Below are 20,471 nucleotides of genomic sequence, written 5' to 3' on the forward strand. Positions count from 1 at the left end.
TGTGCATGTGCAGTCGGTCCTCCTCCCAGGTCTCTATGGTGATGGTGATTGCCACCTGGATGCTGCTTGGCATCCCCCTCATCACATTTTCTTTTTATATATCTTATAAATCCATATAATTTTTGTTATCCTGGGTTGTTTTTTTTTACATGGTGATGCTGGTCGTGTGGCTTGGGTCCTGGGCTCTTCCAGTGGTGTCTGGACACCGCTTGGCATCCTGCTCGTCATATTCTTCATACATAATTCATATTATAATTCTATTATAATTCTGTTATCCTCTTTCAATGTTGTATTGTGTAAATTGTATAAACACAGCATCCATTGCACGTTGTCCGTCTTGGGAGAGAGATCCCTTCTCTTGCTCTCCCTGAGGTTTCTTCCTATATTTTTCTCCCTGTTAAAGGTTTTTTTTTTAGGGAGTTGTTCCTTATCCGACGCGAGGGTCTAAGGGCAGGATGTTGTGTTGCTGTAAAGCCCCTTGAGGCAAATTTGTAATTTGTGATATTGGGCTATACAAATAAAACTGACTTGACTTGACTTTCTGTGACTGCCCCTAGACTGCTGTTGTCAAGCACACCTTATGCTCCCGGAGCTTTGCAAACAGCAAAATTAATTCATTTAGTCATGTATTCAGTCACTGTTATGCTTAAACTTTCATTTGTCATGGGGTGAGTCACACTTAAAAGTCAGACCTGACTTTCAAACTCATCAAGTGACTTCAAAGTAAAATGTCAAAACAACACAGGTGAGGAAAACACACGCCTAAGCCTAAGGGAAATTATATGCTTACTGCAATGTGAATGACTGTGCATGTGTGTACATACGTATACATGGCTGGGACTGTGGCCCTGTCTGTGTATGTATGTATGTACTATATGGGCTTGAATAGATACTACATGGATGTGTGGGTTAAAGTCTAGGTAAAACCTGGTAGGCAAAAAGGCAGAAGGGAGGGTTTCAGAGATTTGCATCCCCCTCCACGGCTCTTGAAAACATTTATATTGGTCGATGTGGGAGGGGAGACAAAGTGGGAAAGCGAACAGGTGAGAGGAGAGAGAGAGAGCGAGAGGAGGGCACAGAGTGTCAGGTTACCCGGAATAGGTTAGTGTTGTTTTGTCCACAGGGGCTGGGTCATTTCAAACAATTCCCTGAGGATAGTAGACTGGTGAAATGCAAAATTAGACACTGACGGTCCTTTTTTATAGCCTTGGGAATTCATAGTAAGGCAGACAAAGCACTGTGCACGATAGATTTAGTTACACTGCTGTGCAGAGAGAGAGAGAAAGAGAGCGAGAGAGCGCAAACCTGTGACAGGAAAAGCTTTAATGCCAAAGAAGTCTCGGCAAGAGAAACAGGGAGGTTGGAAGGACAAAAAGGACAGACAAAGAAAATAAAGAGAGGTTTTTGGGGAGTCCCACCTCCAGTGAAGGGGACCAGTGTTCTCTCTGTGCCCCAGAGGTGGTGAGACACATCTGGACCCACCAAGAAGTGACGAACACATCATGAGGGTGAGTGAAGATGGGACCCAATTCAGCTTACATTTGCAGTTCATTGTGCACTTACAAGGTGACTGAGATAGATAGTTAAGTAAAAGCATTTATCTGGCATCATCTCTGATCCCAGCAACGGTTTCTTTTGCTGAAGTAGGAAGAAATATAGTCATTCTGAATGTTTTCTGGTCATCAACAGTGACATTAAGCCTGTCCAGTTTTACTGTTGTATATCATGCATGCACAGTATATACTCTGCAGCTCTATTAGTTGATAATGTGTTGTTCGGCATGCTTTTGTAGCTTCTCATTTTTATAGTTGCTGTAAGGTAGGGCTTTGCTGGGGCACGTGATTTACTTCTTCACCATTGTGTGCAGAATTATACGACAGGTAATTGCAAGTTTGAAGAACTAACGTTGGTGTGGCTAACAAGCAGATGTGGCAGACTGATCTCATAGAAGAAAATTTCCAACAGATACTACTGCAAATGCTAAAACATGGGTTCAGCCATATGGTATGAGAGGGAAAGTGCTGACACACCAGCACAGGCAACTCTGTTTCATTTCTAATGGATCTTTGGGATTTAGAGAGCGAATACACCATATCAGTTTGCAACCATCAGCGTAGTTGCCAGGAAGTAAAAACAAAAATGAACATCTTCAGGATGGCTTTAAATACACTCTTCTCTATATGGTTGATTGATGTGTTGTCGATTGCTGTTTCCACTACATATAGGAATCCAAAGATTGTGGGGTTATTTTGATCTTCAACAAACTCACAAGTTTCTATTGCTTAGTTTAGTAATATTTGGTATACCAATTCTCAAATCATATATTTTAATAATCATAAAGTCATGACACATTTTTGATTTGGTAACATATATTCAGCACCACAGTGTTGTTGGTGTGCAGCTACAGGAGCGAATGTGTGTGCACCTGATTGAATGTAAATGTGTGTAAATTGCATGTCACGTGTGTGTGTGTGTGTGTGTGTGTGTGTGTGTGTGCATGCACATGCACATGCGACTGCTCTACTCTAGATCTCTCCCTTTGATTAAAGCAAATCCAATATGTCACATGTAGTTTCCCAAAAGCTCTTCTGTGGTGCCTCTGTGTAGAAGCACGCAGTCCAACTAAGCTAAGTGGTAGCAAGGGGAGCACCTGAGTTTAACAAAAGGTTTACCAAGCCAAGGCTTGTATCTGTTGAAGCAGTCCTTGGCTGACCTATTTAACACTGCTGGGGCCGGAGCTATTCCTCTTAATGCCTAGCTAACTGTCAGGCCCAAAGCCAAATGGGCCAACTCAAGTCAAAAACAAACATGGGATGTAAGAATGGCACCCTTCAGGAATAAGGTGTGACACATGCCATGCTAGTTACATAAGGTGATATCATAGTTGGTATCAGGGCCATATCAAAACATTTGTATCCTCTGACTTATCCAATAAATACTTGTCATGGGATCAATAACAACGTTTTGTTGGAGGTTTTTTTCATTTTATTTTCCAGCATGTATTATATACTTACCTTTTTGAATAAACAGAGTAGGTATTTTAGTTTAGTTTTTTTTTCTCCACTCAAAAGCATCAGACTTCTATAGGCATCTTTCAGGTTTTCCAGGACCTTCCTGTTTTTAAGATCTCACCCATGTCTTCTTTATTCCACGACCAGTGGTGACCTGGTTTCTTCTTACAGTATTTTTCCCTGAGATCACAGCTCAGTATCACCTGTGTGTGTGTGTGTGTGTGTGTGTGTGTGTGTGTGTGTCCCTACCCATACTCAATTAAATTAAATTTATTGTCATTAAAAACAATGTGCAGGCACATGTTTAAAATGAAATGAGGGCTGTGGCTTCACCAAACAGTGCAAGACAGACACAGACAAACACAGCAAACACAATATAAGATATACACACATGAAGACCAAAAGCTAAAAATAAGTTAAAAAAAGAGCAAGAGTACAAAATATTTAAAAATATTTACAGACATTCAGTGGGTGGCCAGGTTCAGGTGGGCAACAGCTTGTGGAAAGAAGCAGTTTTTGAGCCTGGTAGTGCAGGCTCTGAGGCTCCTGTAGCGCCTCCCAGAGCGCAAGGGGGAAAACAGTCCATGATTGGGGTGGGTGGGATCTCTGCTGATGCCTTCTTCTGAGACCCCTTCTAAGGCAGTGTTTGTGATAAATGTCTTTTATGGCTGGGAGCTGGGTACTGATGATATGCTGGGCTGCCTTGACGACCCGCTGCAGAGCTTTCTGGTCTACTGAGGTGCAGTTGCCGTTCCACACTGTGATGCAGCTGGTCAGCATGCTCTCTATGGTGCAGTGGTAGAAGTTGGTGAGAATTTTGGGGGATAGACGGGCACTCCTCGGCCTCCTCAGGAAACGCAGGCGTTGTTGGGCCTTTTTCACAAGGGCCTGGGTATTTAATGTCCAGGAAAGTTCCTCACTGATGTGGACTCCAAGGAATTTAAAGCTGGAAACACGTTCCACTTCCACCCCATTGATGTGTATTGGGGAATGGCTGCAGCTTCTAGACCTCCTGATGTCCACAATCAGCTCCATCGTCTCCTGCACATTGAGGACAAGATTGTTGGTAGTACACCATGATGTGAGGTGCTGAATCTCGTCCCTGTAGGCCATCTCGTCATTGTTGGTGATACGGCCAATGACTGTGGCGTAATCTGCAAACTTAATTATTACATTTGAAGGGTGAGTTGGCAGGCAGTCGTGGGAGAAAGGAGAAAAGGAGGGGGCTCAGAACACAGCCTTGAGGGGCACCTGTGCTGAGGGTCAGGGTGGAGGAGGTGTGGTCACCTAACCTAACAGACTGAGGTCTGTTGGTCAGGATGTCCAAGGTCCAGTTACAGAGGGAGGGGTTGAGGCCAAGGGAGAGGAGTTTGGTGGTTAGTTTGGCGGGGATGATAGTATTGAAGGCAGAGCTATAATCTATAAACAGCATCCAGATGTATGTGTTATGTTCAAGGTGGGTCAGAGCAAAGTGCAGGGCAGTGGCAATGGCATCCTCAGTAGACGTTTTTGGACGGTAGGCGAACTGATGTGGGTCGAATGTTTGTGTGTGTGTGTGGGGGGGGGGGGTAATGTTTTTGATGTGAGCCCCAACCAGTCTCTCAAAGCACTTCATGGCAATGGGGGTGAGTGCTATGGGTTGGTAGTCATACAGACGTAGATGTTGGTTTCTTGGGAACAGAAATGATAGAGGTGGTCTTAAAACATGCCGGGACTATGGATTGGGACAGTGAGAGGTTAGATATAGTTGTGAAGACCTCAGCGAGCTGGTCAGCACATTCCAGGAGGACCCGACCCGGTATGCCATCCGGTCCGGCAGCCTTCCGTGTGTTCACTCTGCGCAGTGATTCTCTGACCTCTGCGATCGATAGAGTGAGCACCTGGTTTTCTGGGTGGCTGGGGATTTTTGTGGCTGGGTCAGTATTGTCCTTGTCAAAGCGGGCATAGAAATGATTTAGCTTGTCTGGCAGGGAGGCATCATGGACAGTGGGACCACTATTGGCGCTTTTGTAGTCTGTGATAGACTGAATGCCTTGCCTCATTCGCCGGGGATCGGAGTTATTGTGAAAGTGGTCCTCTATTCGTAGGGAATATTTATGTTTGGCTGTTCTGATGCCCTTTTTGAGGTTGGATCTGGCTACGCTGTAGGCCTCACAGTTACCTGGCTTGAACGCTGTATCCCGGACTTTCAGCAGCTGCGAGACCTCACTGGTCATCCAGGGTTTCTGGTTTGGAAAGGTGCAGATTGATTTTTTTGTTATGACACTCTCAGTGCAAAAGTTAATGTAGGCTAGTATGGCAGATGTCTGTTCATTAATGTTTATATGGGAGTCATGGGTAGCTGAATGTGCAAAAATACTCCAGTCTGTGTTGTCAAAACAGACCTGGAGTTCAGAGACTGCTCTTTCTGGCCAGACAGTGATTGTCTTTGCTGCTGGCTTGAACCGTTTTATTACGGGTTTGTAGGCTGTGACCAGGAACAGGCAGAGGTAGTCAGAATGCCCCAGGTGGGGGCAGGGAGTAGCTTTGTATGAGTCCTTAATGTTTGTATAAAGATGATACTTAATAAGTTTGTGAAAGTCTCCCTGAATTGCTGTTTAGATTCAGGTGTTACTCAGGCTCTACATCTTCTATATGAGACAAGCTTGAGGGCTAAAAACTCCAAGAGTGTCAGAGCAAATGTGAGCCTAAGATAATTCCATGACTGAGATCCTTTGTTCCTGTGAAGTAGTTTTCCTTCTTATAGCCTTTAAGTTAGAGGTGAATTAGATCACTATTTTCATTTGAACAAGGGAGACAAGGCTTCTGTAAACAGGGATTCACCCCAGAACTGCCAAGCCAAACTGTCAAACCGTGTGCACAAAGCTTGCTGTGAAGCTTTCCTATGGAATAACTACTGCTGCTACACTGGTCAATGAAACTCGCTCACAGTAGACTGTGTGTCAGTGTGCCCACGTTAAGATACATTTTGGTGCAAAACTCAAACAAAACAAAAAAAATCAGACATACTGCAACTTCGTAGCGGTCTAAGCATCGATGCAGTTGCCCACTGGGGACCGGGGTTCGCGCCCCGGTCCCGTCAGATCCGACTATGGCCGGACTCGATGAAGCAGTGATAATTGGCAATGCTGTCTTCGGGAGGGGGGTGGAGTCGGCTTGTGTTCGTCACATGAATGCGTCTCTGTGTGTCGGAAAAAGCAGTGGTTCGGCCTGGAGTCGCCTTGTCATGGAAGTGGCGAGGCGGCTCCTTCCAGACTGCCGGCCGGAGAGACGCAGTTGGCGAACGCATACAGTACGAGGGTGGGTGTTTGAACTAAAATAGGGATCGATTGGCCACTAAATTGGGAGAAAAAAGGGAAAAATCTGAAATAAATTTTAAAAAAGACATACTGCAACTTCAACAACAAAATATACATCTGATCTATGGTAGGTAGCAACCAGCATTGGAAAAATTTGGCTATGCTCATTCTTTCATTGAAAGCTGGCCAGAGGCACTGTCTTAGACTCACATTACACCTTTTTTTAAGTAAAGGGAAAAGGTATACAGTATTTCTATTCAAAGATATCATCATGAAACAAAATAGGATGTTTGCCGCAATATAGTGTAGCGAATTCGGGGGACAACGCAACCACAGGAACTGCCGCGGCCGCGAAGCGAACCTGTATCGCCCGCACCGCAGGCGACGTCGCTAACCGCTCGACTAAAGGGTCAGATCCGCCAGTTAGCGGCCAGCATGTCTTCTTATCCATGCACGTTACAATAGTATAACTCATATTACAGACTAAAAGAAATACACCTTTATTCCGCACAATGCATAATCTGAGGGCTACCTACGGGGACATTCAGAGACAGGAGCACGGTGTCCCTGTCCCTTTTCTTGTCGCTGACGTATGGAAGCTTTGTGTCCAATTGAACATGATAAATGCTTTGACCAAACCAAACGCTTTGTGAAACTGACTCTGCCTTATGTAATAGCATCTCTGGGAGTTTCTCAGTATAGCAAACCTCTGCTGACGAACCGGTAGGATACAGTTGACCTCCCTCCCCCAAAACACTGCCCAGGCTGGAGAACCTGTCTCACCACATTCTTTCCCTCTTCTGTCATTCCAACATCTGCACATTTGGCTTGTTCCCCCATTTCCCTCCACGTCTCCATGCCACTGTATCTGGAAGTTTGCATTCTTAAAGACACAGCCTAATAGGTAATCATTTTACTGTAACAAATATTCTTTAACAGCATTTTCTTGGATATGAAACGGAGAACTCAACATTGGCAGTAATGACAAAAACAAAAACAACAACAAAAAAACAATAATTATTTACATATGTTGTAGTGCTGAATGATTCCTCTGGGAAAGCAGGGCATCTCATAATGGGAAATGGGAAAGGCTGGGTATTTACATTAATTATGACAATATTTCACTTTTTTCTTGCCTGAAAGTTGATGGTTGGCACTTCTCTTTTTTGAAGTGACTGTGTATTCAGTCCCAACAGGATGATCATGACATAAATAACAGGCAAATGAGGGAATTTTCCCAAGGCTGAGCAAAGAGAGATGATGAGCAAACACACAACAACAATGCTGCCTTTTTTGAAGCCCCCTCTCCCTCCAGTTGACCAAAGGATCTCTAGATTAGACATTATCTTTATTACTAACATCTGAAAGTTGCTTTGATATGTGATGCTAACCACCCAACATTAGATGAAATCCTCTTAATAGGCCACTGACAGTAGTTGCTATAGTGTTGTGACAGTTGAACTATAACACTAAAGGATGGTTCACATTAGCCATTGATAAATGGCTGCAGACAAAGTGTCTGTCGACTGACAACATTTGTAATTTAGCACCACATTATCCATTTGTTCAGCAACTAAGAATAAAGGAAGTTAACAACCAGAAATAAAAGCGCAATGTCATCAAAGAGCCATATAATTGATCCATAACCATTTTCTAGCTGACTTCAGAATGAAAGTGTCACATTTTGTCACATTATTTCAAGTTTCAAGGTTATTTTTATTGTCTCCCATAGGAGAAAATTGTCTTGGATCAGAAGACTGACTAGATAAGACAGACATGTCACAACAAAAAAAAACACTTGAAAACGCTCCTATTTCAAACTGAAGGGACATAAATGTTATGATGAGACATGACTGTTGGTTTTGAGTCATGATTGGAAGTAGCGTTGTTGTGTTTTGTCATTGATCGTTGGTATCAGTTAGTTCTATTATGCAAATAGTTTGGTAATGAAACTCTTCCCTCTGGAACCTTTTGAATGTGCCATTGATAGAACATGTACCTGGCTAAGCAGCTGAGACAGGACGTAATAGTTTACATTAACATTATTTTGTACCCAGACTGACAAATAATAACCAGCTCATGAGTATCCGCAAATTTGTTGTCGTTATAACAACAATGGCATATTTTACTGATCTCTGAGGAGAAATTCTTCTTCAGCTTGTCAGCTCCGTTTGTCTTGGCAGCTGGTTAGGGCTGTCTTGCTCAAAGACATTTCAACAGGTTGGATGCTTGTCGATACACGGGCTTAAACTCAGATCCATGGGTTGAATGGCTGTCCTGCTCCCCATTACAACCATCTGCAATGTGTATCACAGTGTGCTGTATTTCTGATATATCTATTGTATTTGAGTGGAAAGGGCTGTTTCACATTGCATTGGCTTCAAATGTTGTAAATAGGCCCTGCTTACACCAGACCCTATTGTACACACAGTCCATCTATACACTATGCAACATCCAAATCTGTGAACATCACCAGGACTGACTGACATACCCAGACAGGTTCAAGGGTGTGGCATGAAAACCTGATGGCACATGATGGTCCGTATGCATGAACCACTGTCAGTCCATACACATTGGAGTGTAATGTAGACCCTGGTGCCACTCTTGTTAATCTTTTTAAGGCAGAGGTGCCCAAATTCTTTCCTATGAAGGGCCAGAAATTAATCTGGATGGAGGACCATGGGCCAAAAATAAATGTTGATGTTATGTGAAATTACGTTACATTAAAGTATTATCTTTTATAGATCACAGAAAGTTGAATCAGTTCATCTAGACACAATGTTTATTGAGAGAAACGTTTCATCACTCATCTAAGTGACCTCTTCAGTCTCAGCTGACTGCAGGTATCCCCACCCTTATAAACAATACAGTGGAATAACTGGAAGTGGAACAACAATCAGTTTCATATGCAAATTGCCGTGACCATTAACTAGAGTTTCAATGGTCATGTGTACTATTCACAGAGGATTTGAGAATAGTTGCAATCACAACATTGTAAGATAGTGACAGATGTACTCTTACCCCCCCCCCCCCTCGGTTTAGGGATGGTGCAGACTTAACATGATAAGGCCATTGTTTCATCCCCCTCCATAATGATGTCCCTCACCTTATCCACAAAATCCTTAGTGTGCCGAATGTGATGTTCATTACTGTCTACCAACGGGTTAAGAACAGATGTGAGAAACTTAGAGATGTTATAGGTCACTGAATTAATCATACAAATAGGCTGTAATGGCACATCCTGTTTATGTATCTTAGGTAAACCATAAACCATACAGACTAAGAGTAGATTCCCCTGGGTATAATCTGTGATACAAAATTCTGTCAATAGCATTGTCCTGTTCTAACAGCTGGATACCTGCAGTCAGTGATGAAACGTTTCTCTCTCAATAAATGTTGTATCCAGATGAACTGATTCAACTTTCTGTGATTTTCTTACCTGGATTACTGAGCATGCATAAAGACACGAGGGAATGTTTTGTTTCGTAGTGACGACTAATATTATATTCTTTCAAAACAGTCACTTTCTGTCTGCAGATGAGACAAACTATTGTCGTATTTATTTCTGTAAAAAAAATAGTGTCGCTTACCATCTGAAAAGATCCTTATTCCACCCGGTTCGTACGCCGTATCGGCTCAAATGCATGCATAAACTGACAGAATGAAGAATTCTGACAGTACAGAAATTATTCAGTACTGTTCTCCATTTCAGCAGCAGTTTATGAAAATGGACTGTTTTGTCCCTGGCTGTAACACTGTAAAATTCTTTTTTTACATCCAGGAGCAATAAAATAGTGGCCTCCCTTTTGTCTTCTTCTGTCATGTGCCTCCTCAGTCTCCAACTTTCTCTATCTTTTTCCATTGTATCTGCTGAACTCAGCCAAGCCAACCTACCCCATGATGTCCGGGTTATAGTACTGCAAGATGGTGGCGCCCTGGCCATGAAAGATATAACGGGGCTTCTTTTTTTCTTTTATATGTTTACATATGTCATGTTTATTGTATAATTGTTGATTAGAGTGGAAATACATTTAGTGACTCATGTTAACGGGATCAACTGCTTCATGTTCACTTTAAGGTATATGCACAACATGTGAGCATTTCTCTGAAAATAATATTAAAATACGCTCTGTGCTTCAGATGAACAATATTTTACAATTATCACTCCCTTCTGTTGTTGTGTAAAATGCTGTAACATTGTCGTAAAGATTATGTACTTTTCAGCTGCACAAAATTTACGTTTCATAGCCATTATGATTAGGATTTTACAGCACTTTAAAAATAAGAAGAGAATAAACATAAGCTTTTCAAATGCCAAGGCGGGCCAAAACAAAGGGAGCACGGGGGCCTCAAGTTGGGTGGCCCTGGTTTCAGGCATGGCTTTGGCTTTGCATTGTTTTTTTAGTGAGACACAAATGGTGGTCAAGTTGCACCAATGCACGCGCGCACGCACGCACGCACACACACACACACACACACACACACACACACACACACACACACACACACACACACACACACACACACACAAAACTGATTTAGAGTTGAAGTATGCAATATTATTAAAAACAACTCTCACTTGGTCCTTGAGAGGGAAGAGATCATTATTAAGAGGTTTTGTACGTCAGTAATCTCAACAGTTCAGAGGCAATACAGGACAAAGCCCATCTGAAGGCATAGCTATGGTAGGTAGTGCACTTCTGCATTTCTGACTCTTACAACTTGAATCAAATCACTGGCTCACAGGATAGGGCTGGGAGGCCAGACGTGTCAAAAGTAGGGGAAAGCAAGTCAGCTCATGTTGTCCTGGGAAAAGGGGACGTAATGGGCGTGCTGGCCTTGGCCAGAGAGAAGGTTTGTCTGAGCGTTAAGTTGTTGGCTCCTTTGATGCATTGAGAATAATAGACCTTGCTGAATAGAGTCATGAGTATCTTCTTTGGTTCTGCATCACCCTACGTAGCTGTGACTTATTTTCCATCAAACTACACAATACACACCCTATTTTTTCTGACACCTATGCTGTGTTATCATGTCTTATGCCTTGCTGTGATTCCCTCTCTAGACAGACACCCAGCTGCCTGAAGAAAGCTCTAAACCATTGAATCCTAAGCAGCAAGGTAGGCCATCAGTTGGTCCTGGTTACTAAACTGTAATGTGTGGTTGCATCAGCTTTTGCTTTTTCTGAATACCCTGCGATATATGAAGGAGGGTTTTGTTTTAAAGTCACTTAGAACGTCACAGTCACATGGCACTTCTCTTTTGACTCTGACTCTACTTCTTATTCTCCTGTATTGTGTCATTGACCTTGTTCTGACCTTGCTTCTCTGTTCCTCATTTGTTCTTCTCTCTTGTCATCCCACTGTGGTGTTCTCATGTGTAATACAAATAGGCAGAGAACTTATTAACAAACGTGGCACTTTACTGGACAAGCTCAGGTTCAATGCGTACAGCCGTACTGTGAACTACTGTCTGACTAACTCGTTTCGTGGGTTCTGCCTCACGTAATGTATGACTGTATATGAGGGCAATATGTCACTGTCATAAATATTAATCATTGTAATGTTGTACAGATCCATAAACATTACACCCCCCACCCTGTCTGTCTTTCTGCTAGTGGTCCTGCGGCCAGGCCGTCACAGAACGCCCATGACAGCTCCAAAGTCCCAGAAGGTCAAGGCCTCAAAGTGGAGGCGAATACTGCTGACTGTCCTGACGGTTGTAGTGGTGCTGGGCATATTGGCTACCGCTGCATACTTTAGTGAGTCACTATTCTCCATATATGAATAGCGCATTGAGTAAGCTTTCTTCAGAACTGCTCACAAAAAAAGTCATCTTAGTACAGAAATGCCTTCTGCTTTAGTAATTCAAACTAACCCTTAGTGTCTAGTTTTTAGAGGTGGGTATGTTTTGCGTGGGTTAGAAAACAACTCGTATGAAAATCCAGTCGGAGTCGACGAGTTAACGAGTCCCCTGTTCATTCAGAGTCAACCACATGTCGTCCACTCTGACACAAGTCTGTGCTGTGTCCTTTCTCCCCACTTTCCCCCTCCGCTCTCCAGGCAAGCAGTTAATTGTAAGCAAGTACTTTTTCTGCAAGCGGTCGGTTAAGTTCATCCCGCTGGACAAAGCCTGTGATGGCACAGCTGACTGCACCAGAGGAGAGGATGAAATCACCTGTGTCTCCAGCTTCAAGGTCAACACTACCTTTCCAGGTAATGTAAGCACATGGTTTTTCTCTCACACTCTCTCTCTCGCTCTCTCTTATACACATGTATATAAACACACAGTTGGGAGCAAACTTGCGTTCAAAAACCAAGCTTTCTTTTTTTTCTTTTTTTTTATCTCCCTATCCGGCCTCCAGTGCGTCTGATATCAGACAGGAGTATCCTGCAGGTGTACAGCCCAGGCTCAGGATGGAGGAGCGTGTGCAGTGAGGACTGGACAGAGCAACATTCACAAACAGCATGTCAACAACTGGGATACACAAAGTAAATTTACATCTGGCAGTGACACAGCATTGAAGTGGCCGAGTGTATGAGGTTACATCCATAGCAAACGTAACAAAAACAGTTCTGACCAATGCCATTATACCGTTGTGTTGAAAGGAAGTACGCCCACATTAAATGGTCTCCTTGGATGGATGGAAGACATCCCCTTCCACAACTTAATTGTTCATCTGTTCTTCTAAGCTAATAATCTGTCTAAATCAAGTGTTTCATTTTCTCCTTCCTTTGTCCCGCAGTAAACCTCGCAGCACTGCTGTTCCGGTGCAGACCATAATGTCATCCCTTAAAACAGGACCCTTTACAGCCATCAGCTCTGGGACCAAGACCACCCCAATACATCAGGCTACTATTGACCGGTAGGAAACGCAAAACCTTCTACAGCTTGGATGACTGGCAACTACTATGTCATGGTATCAACCTGGGAAATTCAAAAGGCTTATTTGTCATATCATTTGTCACCTTTAATGTTCATAAATCAGTGGAAATGATCAGAAAAGTCAGCTCCATTTCAGATTCTGTAAACCACAATATTTACTGTAGTATGTCTTGTCTTTGTTTAGGCCAAATCTATGCTGGATTAATGTGGCTGTCACGATAGTTTATAGCATTTGAATTGATACTGTCTAAGACTATGGTCATTCTTTTTAAACATTTGTTGATGAAATCCATTGAAAGTCACTTGTGGTAGACAGATGGCTATAACTCTGAATCGAAAATGGCCAGTGGCGTATAGAAAAACAAATAAATTTAACACTTGATTTTCCTCCCCTCCCCCTTTTCTCCCAATTGTACTTGGCCAATTACCCCACTCTTCCGAGCCATCCCAGTTGCTGCTCCACCCCCTCTGCTGATCCCACGAGGGTTGCAGACTACCACATGCCTCCTCCGATACATGTGGAGTGGCCAGCCACTTCTTTTCACCTGACAGTGAGGAGTTTCACCAGGGAGACGTAGCACATGGGAGGATCACTCTATCCCCCCCCCCCCCCAGTTCCCCCTTCCCTTTGAACACGCGCCCCAACCAACCAAAGGTGGCGCTAGTGCAGCGACCAGGACACATACCCACATCTGGCTTCCCACCCGCAGACACGGCCAATTGTGTCTGTAGGGACACACGACCAAGCCGGAGGTAACGCAGGGATTCAAACCGGCGATCCCCATGTTGGTAGGCAATGGAATAGCCTACCATGCCACCCAGACGCCCTGATTTTCCTCTCTTAAGATTTACGGCGCGGATCTGTCATTTTATTCTCTTGATCTCGCTCTCTCACATGTTGGCTGGTTATTACCTATGCAGAGGTCATTGTACATGTACAACCGCTGTTCTGACACACATGTTCACTATTTCTTATTTATAGTGCTCATGTGGGTGCGAGGTAATACTGTTTATTTACCGAAGAATAGCGTCATGATAACTGGTAGTCGTGCATCCTTTTCATTGTGGTACTACTCTCCTTACATTCACATATGACTGGGTAATATCGTGTTAATATGTGGTTACATTTCTGTGCAGTACCGTGTGAACATGCATACAGGTATGAGTAGCCACATTGTCTGCATGTTACGTTAGCAGCTAATCCTCCCGAAACAAATTATAGTCCCCGTTTGTCACTGGTCTCGCTCGCATGATGTGTGAACAGAAAATTCCAGTTTCTGTTCCTCTTCTGTTTTCCTCATACCAGACAGACTGGTTTGTGTGTGCATGTGTTCAAACAGAAACGGAAACGGAAACTAAACTCTCACCAAGGACTGCCTCGGTGTAGTTTATTGTAAGTCAGTATTTGGGAGGGGATTTTGAATTCTCTGTGTGTGGATTTTTTTTTGCAAACACATGCATAATGAATATTGTTGTGTGCCTCTTAACAGAAAGATTTGCAAATCAGGATCCGTGATATCTTTACTGTGCTCAGGTGAGTCCTGTTTATAGAAATTATGTACACGCATAACATTTTTTACACTGTACAGTAAGGCATTTCAGTTCAATTCAATTTATTGACATTATACTGTGAAACAAGTTACACGCACAATGAGAAGACTTGAGAACTCTTGTACAGCGCAAATGGCAGGAAAAAGGCAAGCATATGTTCAAAAACAAGAATAAAAAGAGTAACAAACTTGAAAGATTAATAAAAAGTTCAAGTTTGTTCAATTGCATATACATGGTTTATAGATAAGATACAGTCCCTAGTTGCAACCAGATAACTGCAGTTCGAGGTAGCAAATAAGTCCCGTCAGTATAGTATAATTGCAAAAACAGTAGGGCAAAAAGTACTGTGGTGCAAAACAGGAGGCAGTTGTAGGTAGTACAGTTCCAATGACAGGATAATAAGGGAAGTTTAGGAGTCCACAATTATGTATTTATTTGTCAGAATAATACATTTTCTTGTCAATGTGTAGTTGTACAGGGATAAACCAAAAAAGAAGAGGAAGACTGGCATGACAAAACATGCATGGACATTTTGACGTGTTTCCTCAACACTAGCATTACATTCAGCAGGGGGATTTTGGGTAATCATTTGCCATGTACCTTCCACTGTCTCAACCTACCACCTTGTAGTGGACCGTTTTCCAATCTGCTTTCAAAATATATTGAGTTATATAGAAATGACATATGATTAATTTATTACATATTTCAACATGTTGGTGAGTTTTTAATAATTATTTTGCTGACAACCATGGTGCGGAAGTTGTCACTGGCCAACGCCACCACTAGTGGTAATTTATAGTGACATTACAGTGACATGGGGGGGGGCTACAGTTTATGCTAAGCTAACAATTGCTTAACGCAGCTTCAAAACCGATCAAAATCCACCTCAACCAATCTAGAAAGGTATAAGAGAGTAATCTTTCCTCAGAAGCGGAGAGTCAATATTAGCATTAGACATTGTGAAAGGTTACTTTACTTAACAACTCATGCATTTTTGCATGGGACCGAAACGGGGTTGGATCCGGAATCGCTTGTCGGGGTATGAAACTTTTGTCACACTTTAGAGGTGTACAGTGGCACCATAAATTGCCATTTGTCAAGAACTATTAAGAACAATTTTAACTGTGTGACCCTGCCAGGAGCATAAAGCTCCTGACACTTTAGCTCTCAGGGACACCTCCTGATAAGGTTTGTGATTCCTGGAAAAAAACACCTCTGTGACTTTTTTTTTTATTTCATAAAAATTTTATCAATTCAGATGGGTCGGTGATTCAGCAAATGCTTTGGAAAAACCATAAAACAGATGAATTTTGTCATTCCATTTGTTAGACTGCGGCCAAGTGGGCTCTCAGGAACGTGTAGTGGGAGGTGTGGATGCTGTCATAAAGGACTGGCCATGGCAGGTCAGCTTGCAGCAGAATGGACAACACACGTGCGGAGGGTCACTGGTGTCACCACGCTGGGTAGTCACTGCTGCCCACTGCTTCTCTGGGTAAGTATAGTCCTCCAATTTTATTATTCCCCCAAATGTATGTTAGAATCCATCAAAACAAACATAGAAAGCAGACATTCACGCTTCCTGCTTGCTTGTTTCTCCTTTGGGTTTCACAGAGGCAAAAAGGAGCTGAGTCGCTGGAAAGTGGTGTCAGGTAGGACCTTCCTGGGTACATTGGGAGGTTCCTATGTGGACAGGATTGTCGTAAATGGAGACTACAGTGTGGCACGAAATGACTATGACATAGCAATGATAAGACTCAGCAGTCCTATCACTGTGGGAGGTGAGACAATTGAATAAGACTCATTCAAATTACCAGAAATTAATTATAAATTGCTCTGAACCTTTAGGTCAGCTTAAGACACCATAACTGAAAACAGGACGAGGGAGTATCTCCGATAGCTGGTGTCTACTTCCATCTAGTGGCCACTGACTCAAATAGCAACAGATTAATTAACTTCCACTGTTGCAGAAGTTGTATCTTTTATCACTGGTCATTATTCTCATGTGTTTTCAATAGCTTTGAAAAGTATTTGAGTTGCAAAAAAAAATTGATGTTATTATGATGAATTCTCTGTCCCTTTCTGGCAGAGAACCACAAACCAGTTTGTCTGCCTCCCAAAGCTCTGGGGCTTACTGCTGAAACCTCCGTGGTGGTTACTGGCTGGGGATACCAGGAGGAACAAGGTGTGAAACACACACACACGAAAACACACTTACGCACACTCAGTCACACAGCCACTAACTTTTATCATCACCATGTCTACCTGACCACCCAGGAGGAAACTCTTTTTAGGTGTCTTTGGTGCGTCAAAGACATTAAATCATTGGTTATTATTCTTAATTCTCTTCACACACATGGAAAAACCTTTTCCTCTCTTTCATCCTACAGGAACGATATCTCCCTCACTTCAGAAGGCCATCATCCCTTTGATCGACCAAGCCAAGTGCTCCAGCCCAACAATCTACGGTAGTGCCATAACCCCCAGGATGATCTGTGCAGGCTTCATTGGGGGTAAAGTAGATGCCTGTCAGGTAGGTGACTGCAGTGACAATCAGTATGGGTAGAGAGGTTGGATAGGACTATGAATTTATTTTACTTGAGCCAGCATTTAAATCTGAACTGACGACACGAATCTGTATTTCAAATGCCGATTGCTTAAATGTCATGGAGAAAAGATGAAATCACCATCTGCAAAGCTGTTCTCATATTCACGTGCTAAGCTAAATACCTTCCAATGCCTTCCATCAATGTCTGAGGATGTTTATTTCATTGGACTTTTCCTACTGACAGCCAGCCCTGTTTGACAGGTTGTAGCTTCAAAATGTTTTTTGGACACTTTGATAGTGCTGACAGTCTGAAAACAAACTACTGGATATGCTGACATATCTAACATGTTATTTGTACACTAAATATTGCTGTACTTATGTCATTCCCAGGGTGATAGTGGTGGTCCGTTGGTCTACTCGTCTTCCTCTCGCTGGTACCAGATAGGTGTGGTGAGCTGGGGCATTGGCTGTGCCAGGGAGAGAAGGCCAGGAGTTTACTCTAATGTGGATGAGCTGCTAAATTGGATACATACAGTCATTGAGGTATAGATATGAGGCACGTATGTGTTTCTGCCATCATGTGTGCAAACCATACGTCTGTGTGTGTGTTTGGGTCACAGAGGGGAAAGTCTGCCCTACTCTGATTCCTTTCATAGGTGTACCAGTCATTTTTAAAGCCAGGATTATTGAAAGAGAAGCTTATTTCACAATTCTAAGAGCATCTCACGCCATAGCAAAATATTGTCTTCTCTTTTATGCTCTGACTTGACCCGGAGGGAAATGGAAAACATACTGTAACTGAAACTGAAGCAGCAAAGCCTTTTCTGGCTTCCCAAGTGCATTTGTTATCAAAGTTGCTTAGAGCAGTTCTAGGCTTTACTTTCCAACTTGGTCACACATTAATGAAACAATTACTGTGAATTTGTTAAAGGAGTGATTTGGTTGATTTGAAAAACTGGCAAAACCAATTAGTAACAATGTAAATCCAGTTCTGATAATGTATATTTCTCCCCTCCCAGAAAGAATCCTGAGGTCCTCACATCCGGGAAGCAGAACATTCCAGTCTAGCCTGTACTGGATGGACTTGGACAGGAGGCTGTGGGTTCAGTATGGACAGCCATTAGAAAAACAGAAGAAGACATATGACGCAGGAATTTTTTATCAGCAACAATATAGCAACATATGCACTTGCAGCATATCCTTGCTTTCATCGGCGCTTGTTTGGAATGTGGCCAATGTCATTTCAGGTTCTCAACGATATCTCAGGGGATTATTGAAATAATATGAGTTTCTGCGCATGGACAGTCATGGTTCTTCATAGCATAATGCTCTTGGCCATTTTCTGTGCAGATGCATGTGTTTAGTTTTGCTCTTATCCAATATTCGACCCAACTCAACCCAGTTCACCTTAATACTTGGAAAGATAGTCTATTGTCACATAAAAACAGTGTCTGATCTATTGTAGCCATAATGGCATAGAGTTTCAGATTGCAGTGATTAACTTCTCGCAAGACTGTGTTGGCAAAGACCCTTGAAAATTCAATGCCAAAGGATTTGAGCCATACTTGAACATGATCTATAGGGGTGCCATGGGTAAAAACGTTTCAGAATCATGCTGTAAACTGTAATTTAATCTGAATTTTATTAATACTGTGCCTTCGTTCTGCATACACATTGGCAGAACCTGTTGGAAAGGATGATGGCTTTTTGTAATAATGCCATGAAGAGAGTGAAATTCCTCAGTTGAATATCTAATGTCAACACAAAGTTGCACCTGGGGCCAAATGCAGGAGATTATAGTATTCATAGGTCTGAGGTAGATTGAAAGTTTACCCCCATTAAGGGGCCACTGCACCTTTTTACAAAAAAGATGGAGTACTTCACATAATTTTAATTAACTTATCTTACTAATTCATTGAAGCACTTTAGGGGTAGAGTTGGAAACTCTTTTGTTACTTTAAATGAAGGCGCTTTATTTACACCAAAAAGGTAGTCTAATAATGTGCTAAATAAAGACATGAAATCTCTTGTCTGGTGGTATTCAAGTCATGTTCTGTTGAGAGCCATGTGTGCCAACACTACAACCAGCTGAGTTCAGTTATCAGCACACCTTCAGTCAGGAAGAGGAGAACTAGTTTGTGGAATCTGCTGCTATTGACTTGATTCAACATATTGTTAAAGTCATGTGTTTGGAGTCAGTGGCATGCTCATTCCTCTCTGTAGTTAAGTAATATATTTGTTGGGTGCTCTTTGGTCCAAGGTTAGTAGTTTCAGATGAGAAAAAGAGAACAAATCTCTCTGACCAAGGCACTCCGTGTAATTAAAAATGTCTATTGAAACTTGGACATATCCAAAAAAGGACCTAAAAATGCCCACGCGTAGCGGCTTGGGCCTTCTTCAGGGCATAGTGACTATGCTCTGAAGTGACTATGCCCTGAAGAAGGCCCAAGCCGCTACGCGTGGGCATTTTTAGGTCCTTTTTGGGATATGTCCAAGTTTCAATAAAGACATTTTTAATTACACGGAGTGCCTTGGTCAGAGAGATTTGTTCTCTTTTTCTCATCTGATATTGTTAAAGTCCCCGTGAAATCAAAAGATAAGGTTTTTTTTGTTTCTTTTTTTAATCACGTCTTGCACTGATCGTCACCTACATGCCAGTATCTCGCCTAACAATGATTTTTGGTCGTGATGTCACATGTCGCCATCTTCCAAGTAGCGTTAATCATTTTTGTTAGCCGTTAGCACAAATTTTTCTTACTTACTCTACTAGTACGCCAAATATTTTTTCAAATTAACGTTAAGATCACAGATTTTCTCTGGTAACATTTGAAGTTAGGTATATACAGGTGCCTCTCAAAAAATTAGAATATTGTGGAAAAGTTCATTATTTTCCGTAATTTAATTCAAAAAGTGAAACTTCCATATATTCTAGATTCATTACACATAAAGTGAAATATGTCAAGCCTTTTTTTTTGTTTTAATCTTGATTACGTCTTACAGCTCATGAAAATCAAAAATCCAGTATCTCAAAATATTAGGATCTTACATAAGACCAGTCAAAAAAAGGATTTATAATACAGAAATTTCAACCTCCTGAAAAGTATGTCCATTTATGCGCTCAATACTTGGTCGGGGCTCCTTTTGCACGAATTACTGCATCAATGCGGCATGGCATGGAGGTAA

The 20,471-nt window shown here is 42.3% G+C and overlaps 1 protein-coding gene across 4 annotated transcripts in view; it reads left to right on the plus strand.

The window, feature by feature from the left end:
• The window catches only part of tmprss4a (transmembrane serine protease 4a), a 35,727-nt gene extending 16,418 nt beyond the window's left edge, over nucleotides 1-19,309 (plus strand). For 2 of the 4 annotated variants that reach the window (XM_056283363.1, XM_056283364.1), the window contains 12 exons: nucleotides 11,373-11,427; nucleotides 11,925-12,068; nucleotides 12,370-12,522; nucleotides 12,672-12,798; nucleotides 13,053-13,172; nucleotides 14,683-14,726; nucleotides 16,073-16,235; nucleotides 16,355-16,521; nucleotides 16,830-16,925; nucleotides 17,131-17,273; nucleotides 17,679-17,831; nucleotides 18,308-19,309. In XM_056283363.1, coding sequence (XP_056139338.1) covers nucleotides 11,957-12,068; nucleotides 12,370-12,522; nucleotides 12,672-12,798; nucleotides 13,053-13,172; nucleotides 14,683-14,726; nucleotides 16,073-16,235; nucleotides 16,355-16,521; nucleotides 16,830-16,925; nucleotides 17,131-17,273; nucleotides 17,679-17,831; nucleotides 18,308-18,319 — 1,290 coding nt within the window. In that variant the 5' untranslated portion in view covers nucleotides 11,373-11,427; nucleotides 11,925-11,956 and the 3' untranslated portion in view covers nucleotides 18,320-19,309. Of the gene's footprint in view, nucleotides 1-1,388; nucleotides 1,509-11,370; nucleotides 11,428-11,924; nucleotides 12,069-12,369; nucleotides 12,523-12,671; nucleotides 12,799-13,052; nucleotides 13,173-14,682; nucleotides 14,727-16,072; nucleotides 16,236-16,354; nucleotides 16,522-16,829; nucleotides 16,926-17,130; nucleotides 17,274-17,678; nucleotides 17,832-18,307 lie in introns of those variants that run through there. The other 2 variants (XM_056283360.1, XM_056283362.1) reach the window with 2 other exon arrangements.
• Nucleotides 19,310-20,471: the final 1,162 nt, after the last annotated feature.

This window comes from Lampris incognitus, chromosome 7 (assembly GCF_029633865.1).
Source record: "Lampris incognitus isolate fLamInc1 chromosome 7, fLamInc1.hap2, whole genome shotgun sequence".
In the NCBI taxonomy this organism is placed as follows: domain Eukaryota; kingdom Metazoa; phylum Chordata; class Actinopteri; order Lampriformes; family Lampridae; genus Lampris; species Lampris incognitus.